The 27,910-nt window shown below is 39.6% G+C and overlaps 1 protein-coding gene across 2 annotated transcripts in view; it reads right to left on the bottom strand.

Annotated features, from left to right (window-relative positions):
• Positions 1-8,680: 8,680 nt before the first annotated feature.
• The window catches only part of Ptpmeg2 (Protein tyrosine phosphatase Meg2), a 95,504-nt gene continuing 76,274 nt past the window's right edge, over positions 8,681-27,910 (bottom strand). For both annotated transcript variants that reach the window (XM_034977502.2, XM_069504233.1), the window contains exons 6-15: positions 23,600-23,709; positions 20,616-20,739; positions 20,091-20,167; positions 15,619-15,805; positions 15,163-15,323; positions 12,673-12,902; positions 12,134-12,270; positions 11,638-11,714; positions 10,971-11,128; positions 8,681-10,328 (exon numbers count right to left, since the gene is read on the bottom strand). In XM_034977502.2, coding sequence (XP_034833393.1) covers positions 10,257-10,328; positions 10,971-11,128; positions 11,638-11,714; positions 12,134-12,270; positions 12,673-12,902; positions 15,163-15,323; positions 15,619-15,805; positions 20,091-20,167; positions 20,616-20,739; positions 23,600-23,709 — 1,333 coding nt within the window. In that variant the 3' untranslated portion in view covers positions 8,681-10,256. The remainder of the gene's footprint in view (positions 10,329-10,970; positions 11,129-11,637; positions 11,715-12,133; positions 12,271-12,672; positions 12,903-15,162; positions 15,324-15,618; positions 15,806-20,090; positions 20,168-20,615; positions 20,740-23,599; positions 23,710-27,910) is intronic.

The raw sequence follows: 27,910 nt of genomic DNA, 5'->3' as shown, positions 1-27,910 counted from the left end.
GCAAATGCGGAACATTCGCATTAATTCAGACATCCGCATCAGCCGCTTCTGCGGATGTCAAAATATTGGCATCCGCAACAACCCTGATCGAGATGGCAATCCTGATCCAAACAACCGCGGTAGGGCCACTGCTGCGCGATTGCCGTAGAATGACAGCTACAATGTCACGATCGCAATCACCTCTGATTGGTTGACACTCGCTGACTATTGGCTAAAATGCGTTGTTGCAACAAGAATCGCACAAATTCAGCCAATTAGAACAATTGAGATTGTAATAATGATTGATGCCGGTTTTAGACAATCGCCCTACAAATAGTTTGACAGGTGATAGTACTGATGATTACTGGTATGACACCACAAAAAAAACGCGAAAAAAAATTCCTATGGTTGACGACGACTGACGCTAGAGGTCAACGAACGTGTCATAAGTAGGCCACTCAGAGTCAATGCCGCGTTGTAGGCGGGGCATTGACCCGAGTTTTGCGCGCTATACATTGCGGGTTTGAAAGATACTAAATCACTAAAACTACAAAATGAGGCCAAATCGTTATTGGTATTGAATTGTGTTCAGGTAGTATACAATATGTATTTGTTTTTGCTAGCGTTCTGGTTACATCCTGTATATAAGTCAATGTTCGTTAATGACTGTTTACATAACATTTTGGACGAACTGCAGATTGAATCAATCACGTAATTGGACGATTTGCTTGATGGTGTGTGAGAGCCGTAAGGTGCGCGGAGTGATGAGGCGATTGCGATATGTCAGTTGCGTGGTGGGACGGCGATTCAATATACATCTGTTAGCCCAAGAGCCCAACAAGTAAACTAGCTGCCCTTTCAACATGGATGTGCAGTGATGCAATTGGATGGAGTGGGAGGGGGAGGGAGGGGGGGGGGCGAATCTCCACCTGGAGGTGAGCCCTAGGGCTCGAAGAAATAATTTGAGAGGTTGGGGGGCAACGTTCTCTAAGAGCGCCTCCCGTGAGGCTCGGACCATAGCTTAGGACGATGTTTGGATGGTCGGATTTGTTGCACTACTGGTTAGTCCGTACACCCCCGAGGCCGTAGCGTGAGTCTACGTCCGGGTAACGTTAGAAGTTTAGGAGTCATTTCATTTTCCTCGCTCGTCTTACCATTTTGAGTCATCAACCAATCATATATATAGTTCTAGTTGAAATGAATTTTAATAAATTTCAATGAAGATCAGAAAATAAAGATACCCTAATTAGTTTTCATATATCACTTGCTATTCTTATTTTTAAGATTATTTTTAGGGTACCGTGTAAAACAGGTAACTTATATAGTGTCGTCCAGTTTGTCTGTCTGTCCGTCCATCTGTGTTTCACTTTTTTTGTTGATAGAAATTGTTTTTCCTACATGCGAAGTTAGCACGATTAAAGATTATTCCACGCAAACTTATTATTTTAATTAACTGCAGTTAATTATAGGCATTATAGTAGTAGTAGTAGTTACTATAATGCCAATATATGATATGTAGATTCAGATCCTCTAGGCATTCATGACCTATGATTCCTGTGAATTTAGCATTCTCACTCTTGACTATTACTACAAGAGTTGTTTTAGTGTGTGAGTTGTTTTAGTGTGTGTGTTGTGGTTCTGTTAGTTTACTTTGTGGGCTCTTAGAGTAGGGACGATTACGATATGCGATTATTGATTAATACATACGTCATATCCCTTGAAAAATAAACTTTCATTTCTGCTTCAACTCCATAAATCTTGGATCTATAGCTAATATTTAACTGGATTTTATTTTAAATATCATATATACTTTCAATTACTATGATTACTTTATTCACCGAAAATTTTATAATACTTTTATATTTATTTGTTTTGATTATGGAACTAATCGCTTATAACAGTATGCTTCCATGCAATGGGAGAAACACATTTGCAACACCTCACCTCACGCCAAGTCATACTACACGTATAGCGTTAAATCGAATCATATTGGCACCGATTCCGTTGTCTTTCTCTAAACTAAATTTAGAGTATCTGCATCCTTTTCTTTTTAACAATACTAAAAAGGGACAGAACATGAACTTTACATTTAAAGACTCTAAATTTTAGCGCACGCTACAAGTTTAAACAGTAGGCTCGCGACTGTGCGCTAAAATCACGGGTTTTACCATCTAAAAATTAAATTTAAAACTGTCAAAGCGTCTGTGCTTTTCATATTACATTAGTAAGAACTGTATGCGAACCCTCTAAAATTAGGTTGTGCTCAGAATTAGTACCATTGTAGTACAGTTCAGTTTACGTAAAAAATCTTGCATCTGTTACACTTGACTAGGCAAGGATGGGGGCGTCTATTTAACCGCGCATTGGTTTATTTTTGCCTTTCGTTTCGCGGGCTGCAATAACAGCAGTACTCACAGATATGGACTTTATACGCTAGATAAGGTGTGCCATGAATAATGAGTTATTTTCCAGCAACTTAATTGCCATTTTGGCGCTAATAGCAGCAGTGAGCGTCATACGAGTGTACTCGGAACTAAAATGTTAGTGACGAGAGGTCGGTCAACAGTGTCAACACGACGAGCATTCGACACAAATATCAATTTTGATCCCCGGTACCCGGTATCGGTGGGGCGCTTCGAATCAGCACAAACAAAAATAAGTCATTTTGTATGGCACACGTCTTCCAGCGTACTTTTATATGTACACTAGCTTATGCTCGCGACTTCGTCCGCGTGGACTACACAAATTTCAAACCCCTATTTCACCCTCCTAGAAGTTGAATTTTCAAAAATCCTTTTTTAGCGAATGCCTACGTCATAATAGCTATCTGCATGCCAAATTGCAGCCCGATCCGTGCAGTAATTTGAGCTGTGCGTTGATAGATCTGTCAGTCAGTCAGTCTGTCACCTTTTCTTTTTATATATTTAGATTTCTGTGTTCTATATATTATTATGATCAACTCATCGTCGGCTCACTACAGAGAACGGGTCTCCTCTCAGAGAGACAAGGGTTTTGGCCATAGTCTACCACAATGACCAAGTGCGAATTGGCAGACTTCACTCACCTTTGAGAACAATTTTCTATATATAGGTACTAATAATTTAATTCAAAGGGTGTTCGCGATTTGACTCAACACGCATGCTGTGGCGAGGAGTGGGAAGTGTCACAAATGTGACCCGCCCATTAGGACAGCAAGGCGTCGATAAAAATTTGGAGAAAATTAACAGTATTCAGTCTATAACCATTCAATATTAATCAACTATACAATGACTCTTGATAGCTCTCTTAACTCCCAAAGGGACAGATAACCTGTCATACTGTCTCTATCGTATTCCAAGTATATGAACGAGATGGCAGGATCCGATTCAAGACGCAATCTAGAGTCAGACGACCCATTTTACTTAAGTGCATATTACAGAAAAGATATATGCCTTTGCACATTAAGACATTTTTGCACACAGTTTGTACCTTTCGTTTATAATTTACGAAAACGAAATTCGACATCGAGTTTCTCCAGTTTCACGGAAAATTCGTGAAAAAATTCTGTCAATTGAACATCACGAAAACCATAAAAGTTCTCGAGAATCCGGGAAATTCAATCAGGGTTAGCGGCTCTTTATAACTATGACGTTTCAACCGCGCAAGAAAATGCCCTCGTGTGCAAAGACCCTTATATTACACACTTAATTAAGTTATAAAAATGTGAAATACACAATAATGAATGAATGAATCGAATGTTCGAGACAAAAATGGCATTATCCTACCAGCACCTCAACGTATTAATTTGTATCAAACCTTCGACTACGGTATAAAACGAGTACAATTTAGTGTTACCAATAGAATATTATGCTATAGTCCTTGAATTTCACGAGTACGAGTGGCTCATGCATGTGTTTAAGTCGTATCTGTGCGTTTGCGAGCGCTTGCTTGGTTGGTGACAGGCACGCATAATTACGCAATGTTTTTTTTTAATTTATAGACTAGCGCTTGGCAGCAATCAGACCTGCTGGCAAGTGTTGATACAGCCTAAGATGGAGCGCGCTTGCCTAGAAGATGCCTATTCTCTCTTAGACATGAAATGTCCATGATTGTCCAATGACCATGTATCCGACGTAGCCACAAGGAAGATCACGCGCGCTTGTGAATTCCAAGAACTACAGTAAAAGTATAAACATCTACATAAATTAAGACACAGAAAGTCTTCACACAGCCATACTTTCTTATATATAAATAAATAACATAGAGGGTACCTAGATAGTAAATAATAATTAAGGGTTACAGTATTGTTTTTGGTTACCAATTCGTAGTGTGAAAATAAATAGTGGGCCTAAAACAACTTATAATTACATTTCAATTCTAATACCTAAGCTTAATCGTTTTCTGTTACCAATGGAGTGGCAAAAAATTTTTATATTTGCAATCATGATCAACCCATCGCTGGCTCACTGCAGAACACGGGTCTCCTCTCAGAGTGAGAAGGGTTTGACCATAGTCTACCACGCTAACCATGTGCGGATTGGTAGACTTCACACACCTTTGAGAACATTATTAAGAACTCTCAGGCATGCAGGTTTCCTCACGATGTTTTCCTTCACCGTTAAAGCAAGTGATATTTAATTATTTAAAACGCACATAACTCCGAAAAGTTAGAGGTGCGTGCCCGGGATCGAACCCCCGACCTCCAATTAGAAGGCGGATGTCCTAACCACACGGCTATCACAGCATCAGTATTTGCAATACAGGAATAAAATCTCTTTCATTCCTGCATTGCAGATATTAAAAACTTTTTTTTCAATTTTTTCAATTCAAATCTATATAGCAATGGTACCAGGTTGGGCGAGTTTCGACTGAACCGAACTTTCCCAACCAGAGGTAAATTCTAACATGGTTCCAAAACACTTGTAAAAGTTTATTTGAATAAAAATCTTTCTATACAATATCTGTCACCGGCTGTACTCACTTATTTAGTCGACGTTAGCCTAACTAGTTTCGAACCCATCCGGTGACATATTGTATACTAGCTGATGCCCGCGACTTCGTCCGCGTGGATGTAGGTTTTCAAAAGCCCATGGGAACTCTTTTATTTTCCGGGATAAAAGAAGGCAGGTCATGCCTGTCGTAGAGGTGATGGCCGTTGGAGCCGGAAAGTCCTTGAGTGGAGACCGCGTAGGTAGGCAAGCATAGTGTGGGACGCCCTCCAGCACGATGGACCGACGATATAAAGAGGCTGGCGGGAAGCGGCTGGATGAGGAAGGCTGAGGACCGGGTGTGGTGGCGCTCTTTAGGGAAATCCAGTGGAAACTACGATTTTCTGAAATAAAAAGTAGTCTATGTCTTTCTATAAGCTTTCTCTGTACCAAATATTGACAAACTCGGTTTAATAGATGGGCAGTAAAAACAGACAGACGCACTTTCGCATTTACAATATTAGATTAGTATGAATGTTATAGTATGGATTAACTGATCGGACACCTGCCACTAACAAAGGGCTTGATCTACCAATTTAAATTGCCTCAGCAAGCTATGGAGAAGACTATGTTAAGAGTTTATCTGAAGGATAGGTGTCAAATCAAGTTCCCAATAGCCAAAACCGTCAGCAAATTGAAGTGGCAGTGGGCAGGCCACGTTTCGGTGGGAGCGTGATGACCCTCAAGCAAGATGGGCTGACGATATAAAGAGAGTGGCGAAAAGTCGCTGGATGACTGAAGACCTGGTGTTGTGGCACTCTTTGGAAAAGGCCCATGTTTAGCAGTGGACGTTCACAGGCTGAAATGATGATATATCCTTAAATACCCATTAAGATGCCCATGAATAAAAACCATAATAATTTTAAGTAAGATTACAATAAAATATCAATTAAGTGTTATCAGGAACGAAAGAGAGTTAACGAAAAAATCAGTTGGTTCATATACTTTCTCCGCGCGTCAATGAACTCTTAGTATGGAATAGTTGATTATTTTTCGTGATTTCAGGGTAGGCTTCATGGTAAAGTATTCCCTTTCCTGATAGGGTTATCATGCAGTTTCACTAATTTATGTCCATATTTTGTGACGGTGTTACCTATATTTACAAAGCTTCCCTGTATACTACGTTATGTGTAACGCCGTCGCAACAATATACGAACATATTAGCAGCGCTACTCACCCTGGACAGAGCCACATAGAGCTGTCCGTGGCTGAAGCAGCTCGTGGTGAGGTCTACGCCTGCGGTGCGCAACGTTTGGCCTTGCGCCTTGTTGATCGTCATCGCAAAACATAGACTCACAGGAAACTGCACGCGCTTGAAACGGAATGAAAAATTATTGGGGATAAGTGGTATCCGGGGAATAAAAACTTGTTCCCCAGCACCACACCCAGTTAAAATTTCCGCTTCAATAATATTTTGTTGCAATCGGACTACCCTTAGCCGAGTTCCGTTGCATAATTTCGGCGGACTTAAATTACGCAACAGAATGATTGGCACTCCAACTTTTAAATTTATGGTGTGCAAGGGCAGCCCAGGAGCTGACAACGAATTCAAAAATTCTATCGGGTAATTAGTTGCATCATCTTGCTCCACCACCCGATTGATGAAGCAATATTGTGTACTTTGACCTACGAATCTTTTTCAGTTTTTAGGGCTCCGTACCTCACAAGGAACCCTTATAGGAAGAAATAGGAGGAAAAAACGCTTGCATGTACCTTTGCCATATCCATGCCATATCTTAACAAAATCCAAAAAATTGCAATCCAAAAAATCAAGCACTTAATATTTATAGAAGATAGTTTGTAGTATGTACCACAAAAAACGCCTGCATAAACCTATGCTATAACCAAACAAAATCCTAAAAATACAGAAGAAACCAAGTACCTACTTAATAATATATATTATAGAAGAACAATAATCAAGTAGGTACCGACCTAATTAGTAACTAAATAGTTCTGAAAAGAACTTTTTATACGATTTTAAATTCCAGATATTCAGATCAGATTTCAATTTTTAAGCTCAATTTGGATGCGTGCGTCACGTAGGGACAGTGTTTCCATATGTAAATTGAGAATTACCGTGTTCAAGGGTTAAAATTACGGTGTTTCTAGATTAAATTACGGTGGATTAGCTAAAAGAATACTGTGTAAATTACCGTGTCATTTTTAAAAGAAAAAACGTCACGAATTAGCTTTTTAATCAGCTATTAATATTATTCTGAATCTGACTCTCCTAGCATAGCAATATCTTTTTCATATACGGATTTATTCATATTAATATTTTGTTAAATCTCATTAGTTTTACATTTTACTCTTTCCTAATTGCTTGAATAAGGACGAAATACTACTATTACGCAGTATATTATGAATTTTTAACGTGATTTTGTATAACGGTGACACGGTCAAGGTAATGGCCATATTACCTTGACGGTAGATTAGGGCTGAATTACGGTGCATCTACGGTAATTACCGTGTACATGGAAACACTGCGTAGGGAGCCAACCGCGCGTCTGAGCCGCGCGGAAACTTGCCACTTAGCATTAAATTTAAAGGTAATTTGGACACGTCAGTTGCGTAGGGCGCCGACCGTGCGACTGCGCCGCGCGGCTACCTATCCTATAGATGTTTCTTTCCCCTTGCGCCGCCTTCTCCACTCCCGTCCCCGCGAATGGATGCTAGCAGACACCAGTTTACATTGCATATTATGAGCACTGCATAGATACCATGAAAATTAATATTGTATTAATAAGTACCTACTTATAGAACAGTTCTGCTCTAAGCTTTGTTTGCTTTGTGGGGAAAATTAACCCTGCAGTATGCAATATTAACTGTCTCCTTTGGAATGGTCTAATTTTCACAACAGGTCTATCCATTAAGCCTATACGATAAAGTGGGAACGCCAGCTTAAGATGAGCCATACGTTCAAAGGTTTCTGCATATTCCGAGTTTCAAGCTATTTGGACCATAAACTGAGGGTTATTATGTCTATTATTTCTGAACTACAAAACTGATGACTTTAAAATATTTACAGAACAATCTTTAAAATATCCCCTTTCTAACAAAAAAAGAATGAATGAAATCGGACTACGCATTAATGAATTACAGCTCAGTATACATTTTAACTTTCAACCCCTCTCCTAAGGGAACCATGCTGAATTTCGGGATAAAAAGTATCCTATGTTAGACCTCATAGTATGACCTCAAATCGTACCAAGTTTCATTGGAATCCATTCAGTAGTTTCAGCGTGATGCGCGGCCGTGATACAGACAGACAGACAGACAGATAGACAGACAGACAGACAAAAATGAAACAAATTACAGTTTTGGGTTCAGTATCGATTATAGAGTGCCCTCGAAAAAAAATTTTCAAAATATCTTCAATGTACAGAATTTGACCTGTTACAGTTTTATTATAAGTATTGATAATGGAAATCACTCACGATAGTTTAAACACTAAAAAGATCTTTTTATTCTATTCTATTCATGTGGAGTAATCGTCATCATCATGGTTGCAATATGTTAAGTTTAGGTATTGAATGGATCCATTTTAACGGTTGATAATAGGCCCGAAATAAAAGTTTGTTTTTGCTCTATCCACTCAGTTCTTACTTGTACTACAGGAACGTTTCGATTTACATATTTCATTATATTTTAAGTAAACACTAGGAGACTTACCACTAGGGCTGGTTCATCGCATGGACAAGTGGGGCACTAAAGTAATTCAAGGCTTTTGTTAGGCTCAGCACTAATCGACGCGGCACCACTCACCTCTTATGGGTGTTCACTTTAAAGCTGATTGCACATACATGCAGAAACCGCACGAAAAGCATTTTTAGTGTAATGCTCTCCCGATAGAATATCATCTATGGCAGCCAATCCTCATAGCGATTAGTCTGTGTCTGACGGCTATACTCAGTTTTTCGGTTTCGGTTACGTCAGTTTTTAGACGCCACGTCACGAGCGAGGCCCATTGTAAAACGACCCACTAACGACACGACTAACACGTTACCTCTGTGTAATGAATATCACTCACGATACTCTAAACGCTAAAATTAGTCATCTACAGTGAAGAATTTAAAGTGCCAAATGTGTGCGCCAGTTGCACTCTAATCCCTTACTCTCATAGTCCGACTGGATAGCAATCTGACACGACCTGAGACCGGGACCGACGGCTTTACATGCTCTGGGACACAAGGACAAAATACCGCCAACTTCCTACATCCGGGCTAGTACTGAGAATTTCTTGACAGAAAACCCCAATACCTATTTTTTTGGCCCTGACCTGGGAATCGAACCCAGAACCTCATCGTACGCAGTCAAACATGCTAACCACTAGCCACTAGACCAAGGAGACAGAACTCACCGAGGTAACAATACAACATTCTGAATTTGAATTTACTGGACAACATCAGTAAACATTTCTAGCACTGAAAAAGGCATTTCACGCGGCTCTTCTCATAATGTGCAATCAGCTTTACTTAGTGATGGCCATTAAGCTTCGCTCACACTGACGCCAACTATTTTTTCTTATTTAAAGACGCTTCACAAAGTTCATTATGTATTGTGGACGTTTATTTTGACATTTCAACACGATACTTTGCACGCACGTGAAGTCTAAGCTCAACACAACAGTTCAAAGGACACTGTACACGATTTTACACTAGTGAACACATGTCGCTTTGTGCGAGCCGACGGTTACCAACAATTTTTTTTTTTATGGTTTAGAACACTTGTATAATTTTAGTAGCACAGTTTTCACACACACAGTTTGATTGCAGCCAGTATTATCACTAAACAGAAGAACAGTCCAGCTAATGAATAGTTCAGAAATGAGCTTATATAAATGTTGTACTGTGGCATATGGCTTCAAAACCAGCACTTTCCAGTTTCCCACAGGCTGATGATATTCTGACATACGGCCTTGATTCAATATTCAACTTGTGCAGGTATTTATAAAGCCGATTGTAATACAACTGAAACATAGTTTTACATGATAATGTAAAGTTTATGTAATATTGTTCGGCTCTCTTGAGCTTGAATCCAGCATCACATGTCGGCGTAATTTGTCTGCATGTCAGCGGCTTCCTTCGGCATGTCGAAGTGTTTTATCGGCATGTCGGCGTCCTCCATCAGTCTGTCGGCGGTTTCCGTCGGCATGTTGATGCTTTGTTTGCATTTCGGAGTTTTCCATCCGCATGTCGGCGGGTTGTGTCCGGCACTTCAACGGGTGTGTCGGCATGCCGGCATGTAGACGGATTGTGTCGGCAGGCGACTGCATGCTCACAGCACGACGCAGAGATGTCGCGACAGTCTTCATTCGGACTCCTCTTCCACATCCTCGTCGAAGCCCGCCAGGTCTGCGGACTCTAAGTAACCGTGCATCACCTGCAATAAAAGTAAAGTAAAGTACAATATTCTTTACTGTACACCAAAACCAAAACAATAGAAATATAACTAAAGATGTTTGCAAGTACAATAGGCAATACATAAATAGGTACATTTTAATAACTGGGTATTGGGTAATCAGTGATTTTATGCCTCTATCCGTACTCAAGAGTCGCTAATCGTTACTTAAGATTGACTTAAAACGAGACAGATTTATGTGAGAGATATAGCTCTGTCTCATTTTAACTAAATTTAAGTAACGATTAAGGAACTCTGTACGGCTGTTAGACCTGCGCGTCACTTGCCTGTATGTAAGTGCGAATAAAAAAACGAATCAAACCACAGCAGCACAAATAATTTCGTCTCACTCAAACATATACAGAATCCGGCAGGAGGTATTGTATATCGACCTTTAAAAAGAGAACGGTTTCGTAGTGTTGTCTCTGTCGTTGAGACGGACAAAACGTCACATATGTATGAGTGACAGAGACAACGTTCTACGAAGCCGAATACTCTTTTTAAGGGTCGATGTAAAATACTTCCTGCCAGCTACTGTACACAGGTATAGTGTGTAAGTGAAAGGGAATGAATACCTCCAGTGTGTCGTGTGACAGTTATATGAGTGTATGTCGTGATACTAACCGCATACTCCAGCAGCGCAAGGTGGCAGAACACGTACTGGTCGGGCATCTGTATGGAATGCGCGCGTTGCTGGCGGATGCGCTCCACCGTGCCGCGCACGTCCGCCACGCCCTCCGCCGCCAGCCGCGACGTGCACATGTCGAGCGTCAGGAACGTGCCTGCAAATACGTACCAATAAGCCACGCTGTTAATTCAATTTAGAGCCTCAATAGCTCAACCGGTAAAGGAGTGGACTGAAAACCGAAAGGTCGAGCGCCGCGCCGGTTCAAACCCGGTCCGTTGCACTATTGTCGTACCTACTCCCAGCACTAGCCTGACGCTTAGTTGGAGAGGAAAGGGGAATATTAGTCATTTAACATGGCTAATATTCTTTAAAAAAAAATATTAAGCTACAGTCACGATTCACGACAGTTATGAAGCTTGTAACATAACCCGAGTTTTGCACGCTTTACATTGCGGGTTTGAATAATACTAAATCACTAAAACTACAAAATGAGGCAAATGGTTATTGGTATTGGATTGTGTTTAGGTAGTATAACAATAACGCTAAGTTTCTGCTAGTGTTTTGGTTACACCCTGTGTTATCATTTAAAGCCGTATCCGTAGGCTTAAATGATAGTAGAGGTATTAATACAGGTAATTAAGGTAGCAAGTAAAATGAACGCACCTGTTCGTCCAATGCCGGCTGAACAATGAACGACTATCGGAGGTCCTCTACTGTGGCCCGCCCACGCGTCTCCTAATCTGAAAATTGATTTTTTCAAGTGAAAACTTTTTTCGTAGTTGTCGTTGTGTGAGTTTAAAAGCGGAGCCGTAGGCAAGGGTTTTATTATACCTTATCCGTGGTATGAACTTTAACGCTCACTCTGTTACGTAATCCCATACAAATGATAGACCCAAAAATCTGTTGGCGCTAACCACTTTGAGTCACCCACCAATCACAATCGACACTATGTTTCCTAACTGAATTTCGAATGTTTTTGTAAACATTTTTGAATTGAATTTCAAATGTTTTTTGAAAACATGTTTGTGATTGGTCGATGTCTCAAAATGGTTAACGCCCACTGAGACTTTTGGCTATATCATTTGTATGGGATTACGAGAGAGCGCTAAAGTTCATACCGCGGATAGGGTAAGGTAAGTTGTCACGAGTCAATATTTACTCTTGCCGTGCGCGTTGCTGCGCGCGACGCACGAGCGCGAGGAACCGCAGCACGGGCTGCGCGCGGCCACCGCCCGGCACGCCGTAGTCGGGCCAGCGCGTGTACTGCCCGTGCCACACACGGCGGCGCTGCTCCGTCTGCAAACACGATGGAACATCCATGAGAAAAACCTTCGTAACTCTATGTCAAAGGGACTGTGTCGGCAGTCTCTCGGGTACTTTATTGCTTATAACATTAAATCAAAAAGCCTCAGAGGTCAAACGTCGAAAAATCCAAGTTGTGTCATAAACTCAAGTAGATTTGCTACAATTTTTTGCAAATTTTAAAAAGTGAACTCTCACTTGGCCGGTTTTTAAAATTCGACTCGTGACTCGTGCATCGAGGGTTCCGTACTACAGTCGTACTTTTTCGACATTTTGCACGATAAATCAAAAACTATTATGCATAAAAATAAATTTATTAAATCTATCGAGGAGAAGAAACTCGGCAGTTGCTCTTTTCAAGTAAATGAGTATATTAAATTCATGAACACAACTCACCCTCAGATCGGTAAGTAGCAAGTGCGACACGACGTAGTCGTCCTCGAGCTCGATGGCCTCGGTGGTGACGGCGAAGCCCCCGTGCACCGCGCGCGCGCCCTCCGCCGCCGGCCAGTACTGGCCGCACTTGACGCGCCCGCGCTCCACCGTGCGCGTCGTCATCACTACCACCAGGCTGCCCTGCTCCCACACCATCCGCCAGAAGTCGCCGAAGGTCTTTGGCAGGGGACCTGAAAAGATACATAACCTTTTAAAATAAGTGACCTTTCCTCGAAAGGTTTTTTATACACTACTTAATAATTGTTATTTTCTTTAATACATAGTTAGTTCAATAGAATAGGCTACTTGACAATTTTTTTAAGTTGGTCTTAAATGGTTAATATTTGTCCTATTATATCAAAAAAATTAACACTATATTTTTTTGCGCCCTAAAAACCGTAAAACTTTAATTTAAAAAAATATTTTTCTTAGACAGGTGAAAACACTGTCGGCCATGTTTGGCCGATAGATGTCATGCATTTGTAAACAACAGTATAACCCTGGGTTATACTGTTGTTTACAAATGCATGACGTCAGAGCACAGATAATCTATCGGCCAAACATGGCCGACAGTGTTTTCACCTGTCTAAGAAAAATATTTTTTTAAATTAAAGTTTTACGGTTTTTAGGGCGCAAAAAAATATAGTGTTAATTTTTTTGATATAATAGGACAAATATTAACCATTTAAGACCAACTTAAAAAAATTGTCAAGTAGCCTATTGAGTTTTTAGAAAGGTTTTGCACCAAAGACGCAACTACAATTTGAAATTAATTTGAAGCTCTTCAGCCGTTAGGTACGAGTATATTAAAACTAGATGATGCCCGCGACTTCGTCCGCGTGGATTTAGGTTTTTAAATCCCATAGGAACTCTTTAATTTTCCGAGATAAAAAGTAGCCCATGTCCTTCCCCGGGATATTAGCTAACTGTACCAAATTTCATCAAAATCGGTTGAATGGTTGGGCCGTGAAAAGCTAGCAGACAGACAGACAGACACACTTTCGCATTTATAATATTAGTATGGATAATATGCCGCATGGCTGGCTGAGTATACAGCTGAGTATATAGCTGAGTATAGTAGACACTGGACACTGGACACCATAACTAAGTATACATTTGTATGAGGGTACCATTATTACAAAATATAACAATTTATTTCGATAGCAAAAATATTACATTGATTTACTATTATTACAAAATATAACAATTTATTTCGACAGCAAAAATATAACATTGATTTACTATCTTGAGTTATCAATATTTTATATTTAGGAAGGTTAATAATAAAACTAGGTCAAGTGTAATAGTAAATACTGCTTTTAGTGTACTTTAAACCGGTTTTACGACCGTTTTCCATTAAAATAAAGTCGTGACATTCAAAATTGCTTCGTTTATTATCATTACAATGAAAAATATTACGCGACTTCGCGCCGTTAGTATCAGACGAATTTTCCCGCAGACCTTGGCTCTGCGCCAACAAATACGGAAAATATGGTCAAAACAAACGATGCTTCCTAAAATTTTAGTTTCCTCTTGACGTGGGCGTTACGTATACGACTCTACGAAATGGCCTGGAAATAAAACAAACGTTCCGCTGAAAGTGCTATTTTCACTCGCATTCACCGGAACTGTGCACCTAAAAGAAGCAAACTTCTATGGGTATGACGTATATATCCGTATTACACTCGTATATTTAACTCAAGGTCTCTCAGATAAGGTTACCTTCGATTCGAGGCCCACAACTAGACTGGTTTATGTTTTATATATTTTTTCCTGGCATGATAATGTTTTTACTTCAATCCAACATTGGCGAACCACAGTCTCTAGCGCAGACGTGTTTCGGAGTAGATATCGTGTACCGGTGAGCACGAATTACACCCTCAAGGTTAGAGGGCCGATACTCGAGAATACGATGGATAGTGGATAGAATAGAAACGGTAGGGATGCATAGGTACCAGATGTCCTATCTAGTATCTACCTATGCATCCCTACCGTTTCTAGTTTCTAGGCCGGATAGACAGTTACAGTACGCGGCAGAAAATATTGTACATCAACCTTTAGAAAGAGATGGTTGGAGATGGAGAAAGAGAGGGTTTTGTAGAGCGTTGTATCTGTCGTTGAGACTGACAAAACGTCACACAGATATGCAGAGACAACGCTCTACAAAGCCGAAATCTCATTCTAAAGGTCAATACGCGTCGGTCAATCCATACTAATATTATAAATGCAGTGTGTCTGTCTGTCTGTCTGCTAGCCTTTCACGGCCCATCCGTTTAACCGATTTTGATGAAATTTGGTACAGAGATAGCTTGCATCTCGGGGAAGAACATAGGCTACTTTTATCCCGGAAAATTAAAGAGTTCCTATGGGATTTTTAAAAACCAAATCCACGCGGACGCAGTCGCGGGCATCATCTAGTGTACGATATTTGTTGCCGGCTACTGTACGTACCCTGCGTGCATATAAAGGCGTTTCTCTGCTTGTAGCCGTCCACGTAGTTAGCGTTAATATAGTCAGTGCTGGGGTCGTCGTCCTCTTGCGACAGCAGCACCCGCGAGTGGTCGTAGCAGAGTACGTCTGTATATCTGTTCTTCGCTAGGTTGCTGGGTAATCTGAGGAAGATAACCACCGTATTTAGACAGGATAAAAATAGTACATTTAGCAATTGACGGTTGAGTAATCGGGACGAGGCGAAGCCTTTATGCTGATGTACATTTAAAGAAGCTCGCTAGCAAATAAAACTGTCCAGCAAGTTCTTACACTGTCGTATAGAAAATTGCTGGCGTGTTATTTCATTACATGCCGAAAAGAACCGTTTAACGTGATTTTTAGTTATGAAGCAATTTCCGTGCAAGTGGGAGAAAAGGACATTTTTATGGACATTTAGCATAGCGTAGCTCCACTCACTTGGCATGATGGAAGGTCCCATTGGGCGGCCGGGCTCTTATTTCCTCGTACTCCGCCACCAACCCGCGGCGCCCTAAGGAATGTAGCCGAGCGAGCAGCGCGGCGGGGGTCTCGCCCGCGCCGCCGCCGCCGCACTCCTCGTCCGAGAGGCCGGGCGACGCCTCGCCTGACGACCACGTGCCGCGTGCTGGCGACAACATTAATCCTATACTACTGAGGACTGATTTTTTCAATCATTAGATAACGAAACTGAGAACTATGATTTCCTATATAATACCTGTCAAAACGTAATGTTATCAAATTACATAATATATTTAAAGCTTATTAATATATTATAATATATTTAAAGCTTTTTAAAGCCCTTGGGGTCTGCTAACCTTAAATGTTTCATAAGTAAAACAGTGTGCCTCCGGAAATATCTATCCACTTTCTAACCCATTTTCGCTTTTTCTTCTTCAATTTTTCCTCTGACATATTAGTTAGCGCGTCGAATAATGATTTTAGACAATGCCTTTAGTTGCCTTGGGTTTTAAAACCGCGAGAAATCCATAACTCCACAAGATAAAATAAGCATGGCTAATCCAGCGGCGCTGGATCCAAATATTGGATCAATGAAAATGGACCTTTAGGCCCACGTGCACAATGATTTAATTTTTTGAATGCTGTCACTTTTTTGTAACGGCATTATGCTCTTGGCAAAAAGTGACCGCATTACAAAATTTAACTAAATCAGTTTACCTGCAAGTGCAAGTGGGCCTTAGTGTTATATATACACGATCCATTTCTCAATGTAAAAGAGACCTACGAAAAACCTTGAATTGAAATTAAAACACATACCAAAATTGTATGGATCAATGAGAAATACTAAAATTAATATGCTGTTCACAACACATAATATTATATTGATTTTCTGTATGTGGTAGAACATAATAATATAGTTTACGGGCTTCATACCAAAATAATGGGATTGCTCGTAAAATTATTTATGGCATTTACTATTCCGGAATATATTTCCTTTGTACCAAGGTAGCTCGCCCGATTGGCTAGGGAGTACTTAAGTTTATCCACTTTGTATTTTTGTGGTAGGTACCATCGAACACCTCATGGTACAAGGTCGAGTGGAGGGCACACGTCCACGTGGTCGGTCCTCAACTAGGTGGACGGACATAATTCGTTCCGCAACGAGCACGCCTGTCTCCGTGTGTGCACGAATGCCACCAACAGAAGTCGCTGGAGGGAGATCGCATGAGCAGGGGTGTTACGGATATCGACATCCGCATCCGCAAATGCGGAACATCCGCATCCGCAAATGCGGAACATCCGCATCCGTATCAATTTATACGGAGCTTTCACAGATGCGGACTCATATTTGCAACAAGTAACGACCAGCAAAGCAAGTGGGCGAGGCCAGAGTGGCGCGTGCCTCTCGCGTGTTTGCTAGTGGAATGTCGTCGTTCGCTAACTGACCAATCAAAAACTACAAAAAAAAACCCCAACTGCTAATAAATAGTAACTGGTAACTGTCAAAATATTGGCATCCGCTACAACCCTGCTATTGAGCATAGTTATCAGCGGACTATGCTCAAAACCCCTTCCCATTCTAAAACAGACCTGTGCTCAGTAGTAGAGGCCAGCGATGGGTTGAAATGATAAAATATGCACAAACTTCACTTTATCGAAGTTGGTTCTATCCAACATTTTCTTCAGAAAACTCATCTTGCAGCATGCTTATAAAGAAGTTGTTTAACTTAGCTAGAACTAGGTTTGAATAAATCAACATACATTTTGCTTCATCGCTGACTTTCTAGCTTCTGAGTATCAGAATGACATCAGAATAGATTGGCATGGCATATAGGTCATCGATATACATAGAAACATTAGGAATAGTCATTAAGGTCATGTACATACTTAAGTGTGTTTATATAGCTTTTGATAAAGTGTAGCGTCATAAAACTGCACGAATGTTTCCTGTCTACGTTTTCACTCTTAAGCAATTAAATATCACTTGCTTTAACGTTATGAAAGAAATCGTCGTGTTGAACCATCGTGCCCGAAGGTTGTTCACAACTTCATAATATTCTCAAATGTATGAGAAGATAACGTGGTGGTACTATGGCCTAAGCCACTATTAAATATCACTTGTTTTCACGGTGAAGGAAAACATCGTGAAGAAACCTGCACGAGAGTTCTCCGTAATGTTCTTAAAGGTGTGTGAAGTCTGTCAATCCGCATTTGGTTAACGCGGTGGACTATGCCGGTGGACGTGCATTGAGTGATACCCGTACTCATTAGTAAGTCGGCGATGAGTTGAAATTGATTCTCTCTTAGATAAATTAATCAGATAGAATAGATCTGGAACACGGAAATTATTTACCCGATTCGGATGGTGATCTCACTCCACACTCTAACCATACCGAAAGGTTTTGTAAGAAATGACGTATCAATAAAGGCGTGATTTTATATTTCCCGTAAATGTAACCATGGTTTAACCTTGCTTGTAATACTCAGTTATTATTGTCATAATCTGTTTTGTGTGTCCAATAAATAAAAATAAAAATAAACCAGACTTTGTTGGCTTAATCAAGAAACCTGTCTTTCTCAATGACTTCTATTAAATCAACTCCCCCGTAAACATATCTCGGCGGTCGTGATAGGGTGGCAATGGCATTAAGGATATTATACTGAATTTGAATACAATAGCAACTACTTTCAGACAACCTTCGGGCAACAAACAAGTAATGACAAGTACAAGTACCATCAGGCCGGGTTCACTTGGTCACATGACCACGTGGTATTATGTCACGTGGCGGGAGCCGCAGCGGCTCCTAATCCCCTTCGATCTCATAAGAGAGAGAGAGAGAGATCATAAGAGAAAAGAGTTTATGCGATAGAAAGAGAAGCGTTTGTTAAACTCTAGACCGCAGAACTGGGCCAGCTAAATTGCACTTTAGTGCCTCCTTAAAGAGTCGCTATTTATTTAACCGTCTTTGCAGAGTGAGCCTTCCGTACCTGCAAGGTATCTGGGAATAGTTGTTCTATTTCACGAGGGCCGTTCAGCTATGTTTGTATGAGTGCACACGTACACTTGGTTATAGTGTGCGTGGCACTGTCTCAAACCGCGACGAGTTGCGGCACGCACGGAGTTGCGGCGATCCCATGCGTATGGCAACTTCCATACAAATCACAGAATCTAACCAGTTGCCAGGCAACTAGTCGACCGTACGTAATGGCTCTAAAGTCTAAATGCTTTAAGTAACACTTATCGGACAACCAAGGCTGAACCGTCATCATATAATAGAACAACTATATACTATTAAGTGTGGTATCAGAAAGTAAACATAGGATTTTTACGTTTATGCCATAATTTGCAAACAGTTTAAATTACCCGTTGTTTGATTCAACCACTGTCCCATTCACATTGTAAACAATTCGTGTTTGTAGGAAACTGTTTAACGTACCCATATTTGTTTGGTCCATATTCATTTAAGTAATTTATTTCGAGAGTATTGTTTTATGGAAATGGTGTTCAGACTTCAATATTATTGTTAATTTAAACAATAATTTCTCGTTTATGGAGTAATGTTTATTAAGATGTTTATAAATAAATTAAATAATAATCTAAAAGTGTCAAAATGACATTCAACATAATCATAAGATTTAATTTTTTTACTAAATATTTCAAAACGTTTTTAGTAGACTCAATAATTTAAATAGAACAATATAGAGAGAGCGAACGCGTGCCAGACCTTCGTTATTTTATAAAAGCAGAAAGTTTCTGTTTCTCTGCGTATTGTCCCCAACACAAGGTGGAACGATCAGCGACTATGAAGTTTGGGATCATGGTAGCTTTGGGAGATAATAAAGGATTAGGTAATAAAGATGTAAAAAATCTTACGTCAAAGTATAAAGTCAATTTTTTTATATTTTTTTCGGAATAGTATTGGAAATAATGTCATGTACTGCCAGACACTTAGTGCCGTGGCAACCCCCTGCCAGACGCCCTTAAAGTTTAAAGATGTCTGGCAGGAGGTTACCAAGATTTTAAGTGTCTGGCAATGCATAGCGTGATTTCTAAAACTATTCCGAAGAAAATTGTTAAAAATTAGATTTTTTACATGTTTGTTACCTGTTATCTCCCAAAGCCACCATGATCCAAACTTTATAGTCGCTGATCGTTCCTCCCTGTGTTGGGGACAATACGCGGAGAAACTTTCAGCTTTTATAAAATAACGAAGGTCTGGCACGCGCTGGCTGTTATTCCAATAGGATAGATAGATTAAAATAAAGAGATCAACGCGGAAGAAGTCGCAGATATTATCTAGTAAAGAATAAAACACCACGATTAAAATTTATTTAACAGTGTTTTTTATGGAAAATGTTTATCACTATAGGTACAGTTGTAGGCTCACCACACGAGATACTAGGAATCCATAAAATAAAAACGCGTCATGACAGATGTGATGTTCACTTACTGATTAAGTCTAGGTCGTCCTCGTCGCCGGAGTTTATGTGTCCGGCCTTCATGTCGCCATTGTAGCCGTGCGTGTGTCTGCCGGAGAATAAAACATTATTGGAAAACAATCTCCGCTTTCATTACTGCGTGTATTTAATTATCCAGACATACGATCATCAAACAGAGCCATTAAAAATGAAAACGTTTTTCATCTCTCGAACTAAATACGCAAAAACACATACCTTTTGCGTAATTTTATGAAAAAAGAAACAAAGACAATTTCAAGTTTTCCCGTATTCAAGGAAAATTTTCTTAAACGCAGCCTTATGTGCTGTGGCCTCATTTGGCCTCTTAAGTACGAGTACTCGTGTTATATTCATGGGTTTGGGATAGGAGTGAGGCGTTAGACAGGTATTTACACCAGGTATAACATAGGAGCTTCAAAGTATGCATACCTATTACGAAAAAACGCTTTCCTGTTTACTTTTGAACGCTCAAGCTCAACGATGGACTAGTAGCAGGTTCGAGGAGGCAGGAGACATACCTCAGCGGGCTGGGGTCGCAGGTGTAGGCGGGGTCGCCGCTGATGTGCATGATGTCGGAGCCGTTGTCGAGGCGGGGCACGCGGTCGCTGGTCATGTCACACGCCACCTCCTCATTTATTATACCTGCCGACAATTTATTCATCACTTTATCAGTACCCTTATTATAAATGCCAAAGTGTGTTTGTTTGTTGGTTTGTCCTTCAATCACGTCGCAACGGTGCAACGGATTGACGTGATTTTTTGCATGGGTATAGATAAAGACCTGGAAAGTGACATAGGCTACTTTTTATCCCGGAAAATTAAAGAGTTTCCAAGGGATTTTTAATAAACCTAATTTCACGCGAACGAAGTCGCGGGGTCAGCTATCTTTATCAGCTAGTTTTACAATAATTTATACTCCCGTGAGACATGTTCCTGGCAATAAATTGGGTTCGTTTCAGACTGTGCCAGCTTATGAGTTACGTTTAGTTATGATTCCGCGGCCGTATGTGGATTTAGGTTTTGTTAAATCCCGCGGGAACTCTTCGATTTGCCCGGGATACAAAGCAGCTTACATCCGTGTGCGGGATGCAATAAGCTATCTCTATATCAAATAGATAATGCCTGCGACTTTATTCACGTAGATTCAAGTTTTTTATTAATCCCGTGGCAACTCTTTCACATTACGGAACAAAAACTAGCCTATGCCTAATGTCCATCTCTGGAATGCAGGCTATCTCTCTGTACCAAATTTCATCAAAATCGGTTGAACGCATGGACCGTGAAAACCTAACAGATAGACAGAGGACACAATTTTGTATTCATAAATGATAGGTAACTTAGATAATGAGTCGGTTTGCAGTTCAAATGCAATCTGTCCGTATACTGTGTACACTATAGACCCTAAAGCTTATTTCACACTATGGGATATAATTTATATTATAGCCCGGTCCATATTGGCGTTCCTAACATTTGTACTAATTTTTAGAGTAAAAAACAATACAGTAAAGAGTTGGGAACGCTAATATTGACCGGATTATAATATAATTTATCCGTAGTGTGAAATAAGCTTAAAACACGAGTCAAAGACGCGTCAACCGAGAACGTGTTCTAAAGAAAAAGAAAATACATTTCTAGGATACACCAAAATATATTATTCACAATTCGCATGTTAAAATCCTGTTTCAGCAGAATGGGGATTATGTCTGTTACGTTTGAGAACGTAACTTTAACACGACCGTAAGCATGAAATGCTCGAGTCTTAAGTACATGAAAACCTCTCTCAGAATTTCGAGATAAAAATAGCAAATCTTCATACATAAAAATTCAGATCCCTATGTTTGTGTCCGCAAAATTCAAAAAGTCGATGGATTGACTTGAAATTTTTACACAACGTTGCATTTCTACATAAGAGTAATTTTATATATGTACTTTTTAACCCGAAGTTGCCACGGGAACAGGAAGGGAATTATTTACTTGCCTAATCAAATTTATGTCAGATTCAAATAAGAACCAAACTACATTTATATGAAACTAGCTGACCCGGCGAACTTCGTATCGCCTAACAGTCGATTCTTTTTTTTTATACTTACAACCATCCTCGTACTTCAAGGAATATTATAAAAAAAGACTTAGCGAAATCGGTTCAGCTATTCTCGAGATTTGCGATCAGCAACACATTTAGGGATTCATTTTTATATATAGAAGCGCTGGGGAAAGTGCTGGGGAAACTTCTATTAAGAGACGTCTTGGTAAAATTATATTAATATCATCTCTCAATAATTTCAGTGGTCAGCCTCAGTGGAAACACACCCTTATTATGGGTTTATTAAAATATTAGCGACCCGCTCTGGTTTCGCACGGGTAGCTTATATCAAATTTTCGTAGGATCTCTACTTTGTTTGAAAATAAAATATAGTCCATGTTACTCAGGAATATGGTAGCTTTTTGCTGGTGAAATAATTTTCAAAATCGTTTCAGTAGTTTCAGAGATCAATTCCTACAAGGAATCGTACAAACTTTATCTCTTTATAATGTTAGTAACTTTATCATGCAATATGCATGCATTTCAATCTTAAACTGCGAAGAAGATGACATGTTGTGTAGGATAGGGGGGGATAAAACGTAGCGTGGGATAGGGTCAGGTATTTCTTTGACGTCGCAAACCAATCTTATAAATACTTTAAAAAAGTTACCTCATGTGAAGTGTTATGACGGTGATAACCTATTATATGATATCCTTCATCATATATAGGTGTATAATATGGTGTTAGATAACGCAAGCGAGCAATTAACACTAATAAGAAAACCATAGTAATTATATAAGAAACTAGCACATGTCTGCGAATTTGTAGGTACAAAGTATTGCAAAATAGTTTTAACGTTTACATATTTATTTAACTACTAGCTTATGCTCGCGACTTCGTCCGCGTGGACTACACAAATTTCAAACCCCTATTTCACCCCCCTAGGAGTTGAATTTCAAAAATCCTTTCTTAGGCGGATGTTTACACCGAAAACGGCGGTTACGCACTCATCCGAGTCCGTGAAAATACGTTCCTTTTTGTTTTGTATGGTAGCTTATGACATTTATGTCGTAGATATTTTTTATATCCGTATTTTCACGGATTCGGATCGGATGGGTGCGTGATCGCTGTAATAGCTATCTGCATGCCAAATTTCAGCCCGATCCGTCCAGTAGTTTGACAGTGTAAACACTTGTTTGCAACAATAATTCGTTGTAATCACTGTTGTAAACCGCCGCGCCGGTGGAGACCGATCGATGTGGAGGACTTGTTTACAACAGTCTGGCCGGGGTTTAAAGCAAGTGATATTTAATTACTTAAAACGCACATACTCCGAAAAGTTAGAAGTCCGTGCCCGGGCTCGAGCCCCCGACCTACGATTAGGGGGCGGATGTCTTAACCACAAGGCTATGACAGTTTCGTATTATGAAATAAAAGTAATTACAATACAATGGGTAGGTAGGTATAAGGCGACTCACCATTTTGTTGTTTGACCGGCGGTATGTGATTGCTAATTACATAGTCGTCGATGACTCCGTCGCACTTCGAGACCAGGTTATTCGTGTAACAGTTCCTACAGTGCTCGAGCCTGTAAATAGAACAACCAATTATGTCATTGTATGTACCTACTAGCAACTATGTACTAGCTGACAAGCCGTGGCTTCGCACGGGTGGCTTTACGCCCCTTTGGACAAACTCAAACCACAGTTCACGACAGTTGGTGAACTTGTATAAAAACGTCACTGGCAAGCTCAAATGTTCCTACATTTGACGCTAGGTAGCCTATGAATAGCCAATTTTTCTTTGATTTCAAGTCACCCATAGCCTAATATTTGACATAATCGTCGATTCCGGACCAAACCGAGAGTTTACTGTGCTCGAAACAAAAATTCAAAATGGGTACCATTGTACACTTTTTGATTCATTGTTGAATTTGTAAGATAATAGTACATGATGATGATAAAAATTAATTGGGTACGTGTAAACTCAAAACTACAACTACGAGGGTTCCAAAAGCGACCAGCTAGGTGATTCTCTAACTCAGTGTCTAAAACTTAATGATAGCCACCGAGGTTGGTTAGTTCTACATTGCTGCTTCACTGGGTGATATTAAAATATTTTTCGTAGAAAACCTTCAACGAATTAAAAAATGAAATCCGTGGCTATCATTCAGTGTTAGAAACTTTAGTTAGCGAATCACCCTGCTGGTCTGAGAAAAAGCCCACAACAAACTCGGCATGTTAACTTTATTAGCAGATACATCCAAGACAAGTGCACAGCAAGTGTGTGGATTTAAGCTTTTAAGGATCCCGTGGGAACTCTATGATTTTCCGGGACAAAAAATAGCCTATGTCCTTTTTTGCAAGCTATACAAAGATGTATATGTACCTAATTTCGTGAAAATAGGTTAAAGGGATGGGACCGTTTAAAACTAGCAGACAGATAGACACGCTTTCGCATTTATAATACTAACTAGCTTATGCCCGCTACTTCGTCTGCGTGAACTACAAAAATTTCAAACCCCTATTTCACCCCCTTAGGGGTTGAATTTTAAAAAATCCATTCTTAGTGGATGCCTACGTCATAATAGCTATCGGCGTGCTAAATTTCAGCCCGATCCGTCCAGTAGTTTGAGCTGTGCGTTGATAGATCAGTCAGTCATTCAGTCAGTCACCTTTTCCTTTTATATATTTAGATTAATATGGAGTATGCTACAATAAATACTTCGTTAAGATATTATAAATTCACTTCATCACATTGTTATTATGGACCTTCTATTGCAATTAGGTCAAATAAAAGGATTGCATGACTTCTGGTACTTCCATACGAGGAAACTGAAAAATATCTTGCACACTCACGCACGCTACCTTCCGCACTCGATTTGTACGTCTTATGCCCATATATACACGCACATTACAATTACTAGGTAGTAGGTAGGTACTTACTCTTTGTAGTTACCAATGTTAAAATGAACACTGCTATTTAGGAAACGGTGACTGACTGACTTGTGAATAAAAAAACCGAAGTGCGAGTCAGGCTCGCGCAATGAGGGTTCCGTACTACAGTCGTATTTTTTCGACATTTTGCACGATAATTCAAAAACTATGATACATAAAAATAAATAAAAATCTGTTTTAGAAAGCACAGGTGAAGACCTTTCATATGATACCCCACTTGATATAGTTATCTTACTTAGAAAATTGAAAATATTAATGATTAGTTCATGACCACAATTAATTTTTTTTTGTGTGGTTTAACCACAAATTCACGGTTTTCAGGGGTTTTTTCCCAAATGTCAGCTATAAGATCTACCTACCTGGAAAATTTCATGATTCTAGGTCAACGGGAAATACCCTGTAGGTTACTTGATAGACAGACGGACAGACAGACAACAAAGTGATCCTATAAGGGTTCCGTTTTTCCTTTTGAGGTACGGAACCATTATGAAATCATTCTCAAGGTTCTCTCGTAGAAATATTAACTAAAGTGCTCAGTCCAACAAGTTGAACTATCAAGTTAGCGACCTAATCCACTAGAAACGTTAACTGGCAGTTAAAGTTGGAAGCCATGGGCTAATCGCTTCGTTCATAACTTTTACATCTCACTTTACCTAGCACTTTCAGTAAAACTGTTCACTATCCAAGCTATTCGATGTACTCTATAAATTCTAACGTACTCGTCATGAAAGTTGAAACTATACCTACATACATAAGAGAAACATAATAGTTCAGTTCGGTCATCCCGGCCTCCTTCTCTCTGAATTAAAAGAGCCTTGACCATGATCCACCAATTCAAATTGTCAAGGAAAGATAACTTTTGCATGGTGTATTAAAAGAAATCGAATGTTCACTTCGCTAGTAAAGACAGCCTCGAGAAAATTTAATTCCGTAAAACGACAAAAACCTCTTTCCTTTTATACTCTCGTTTCAAGTATATTTACCGAGCAGATCTTTGAGTTTCTTTGAGTCTTTCATGTAAGTTCGATAACAGAATTGGAAAATGGGACATGAGCTTACTTAGCAAGTCACATTCAAACGTAAGAGTATCGCGATTTTCTCGGCAAATCTCCAGGGAATTACGGTATATTGGACTACTTTATTGAATTAAATCCTGAAGCAATTACACAGAAAATTGATCAAGCTTTCGTAGAAATATAGTTATATCTTTTTAAGCGTTTTTTCATATGCAAACCAAAGGTTTCTTGGTATTATTTTCGTACGAATATACCTATCCTAATTACCTGTCGAACTAATTTTATATTAAATTAATTATTAAGTATTATCTACTAACTACTACCTACTAACCATTAATTTTAAGTTTGTTTGTACCTTAGGCATTAAGGCATGAATAAACTAGTTTTCTTCTTCTTCTTCTATCCTATACGTTTCCTTCGTTCCTCGTAGAGCACGTTAATGCGTCGATCCCAGTAATTATGATTAAAACAATGTCATTTAAACCTTATTCCACGCTTAATTTTTTACAACCGCACCGCACGCTACCGTAAGCAATTCACCCTCAACACCTGGGTGCCTGGTACACTTCGACCACCCGTTGTGCTAGACCTTATTCTACGAACATGCAAACTGTGGAACCAACTTCCTTCTGCGGTATTCCAGCTAGAGTTCAACATGGGGCTATTCAAGGGGCGGATTTACAAATTCCTGACAAAAAGCCGGCAGCGCATTGGCTGTTTCTCTGGTGCTGCAAGTTTTCATGGGCGGCCGTAATCTCTTCGCTTATCATCACTTAACATCAGGTGACGACACGCCCGCCCCTTTGGTCGTTGATGGTTGTAGTCGTGATATAGTTATACTTATCCCTAGGGATATAACTATATCACGACTACAACGACTGCGACTATACCTATATTAATAAAAAAACATACCTGTGTCACAATAATAAAGTTTGAACTTAAATTACTTCTTCGTTCTTCACCGGTTACGAGTAAAAACTTGTATCTTGTCAAATAAGTTTAGAATAATAAGCAAAGCTTCGTTTAATACCGGGTTCATGCTAGCGTTAAGAAGAATGAGACAGTGAAATATACTTAGTTGCGAAGTCTGAACATATTTACGGCTTACGCGTAGGAAACAGAAATTGTTGAGAGAATATTCAAATACTTATACAAATTACTCGAAGAACATTGCAAGCAGTATTCGGTTTTAACGTTTAATGTATAAAGGCTTCCTGTTTAAGCGTAATAATATCTGCTCATTAGGCGTTGGAAATATTGGGTTCTGGTGAGCGACCGAAATTAATTTAATCAATTATCGCGAACAATGTTAGGGTCGGTTTTTGTACGAATTTTGTACAAAATCAATAGGAAATTCCCTGTGGAAATTCCACATCTGTCCGTTATACGTCTTGAATAGATTACATTTATTTTTAATCCAATGTTTTATGCGAATATTCAGCTCTCGGCTTCGTTTATGATGAAATTCAAAGCGAGCTGTATTTCGGGTTCTAGTAGACCGATTTTTATCGAATTTCACGTAGTTTAAAGTTTGAATGTTTTCGCAAAGCAAATATTTTTTCTCAGTCGCTCTAATTTTATTTCAGTATGCACACTCTTACAAATTTTTATAAAATCGGAAAGAACAGACGCTTTTAGTCACGTACGTCCTAATCTCTAGTAATGTTTTAACTTCATCCTATTATGCACAAGGAGGAGCGTGTTCAAAATTCAGATTATCTAGATGTCCACGAGCTTCGTGTGCTAATAATGCTAATAACGCTAATATATTTTATGTAATTATAACGTAATATGTGCAGAGAAGTTTCAAAAATCC

This window comes from Maniola hyperantus, chromosome 17 (genome assembly GCF_902806685.2).
Source record: "Maniola hyperantus chromosome 17, iAphHyp1.2, whole genome shotgun sequence".
Taxonomy (NCBI): Eukaryota; Metazoa; Arthropoda; class Insecta; order Lepidoptera; family Nymphalidae; genus Maniola; species Maniola hyperantus.
The sequence above is the reverse complement of the archived record's forward strand: the minus strand, read 5'-3'. Positions and strand labels throughout refer to the sequence as shown.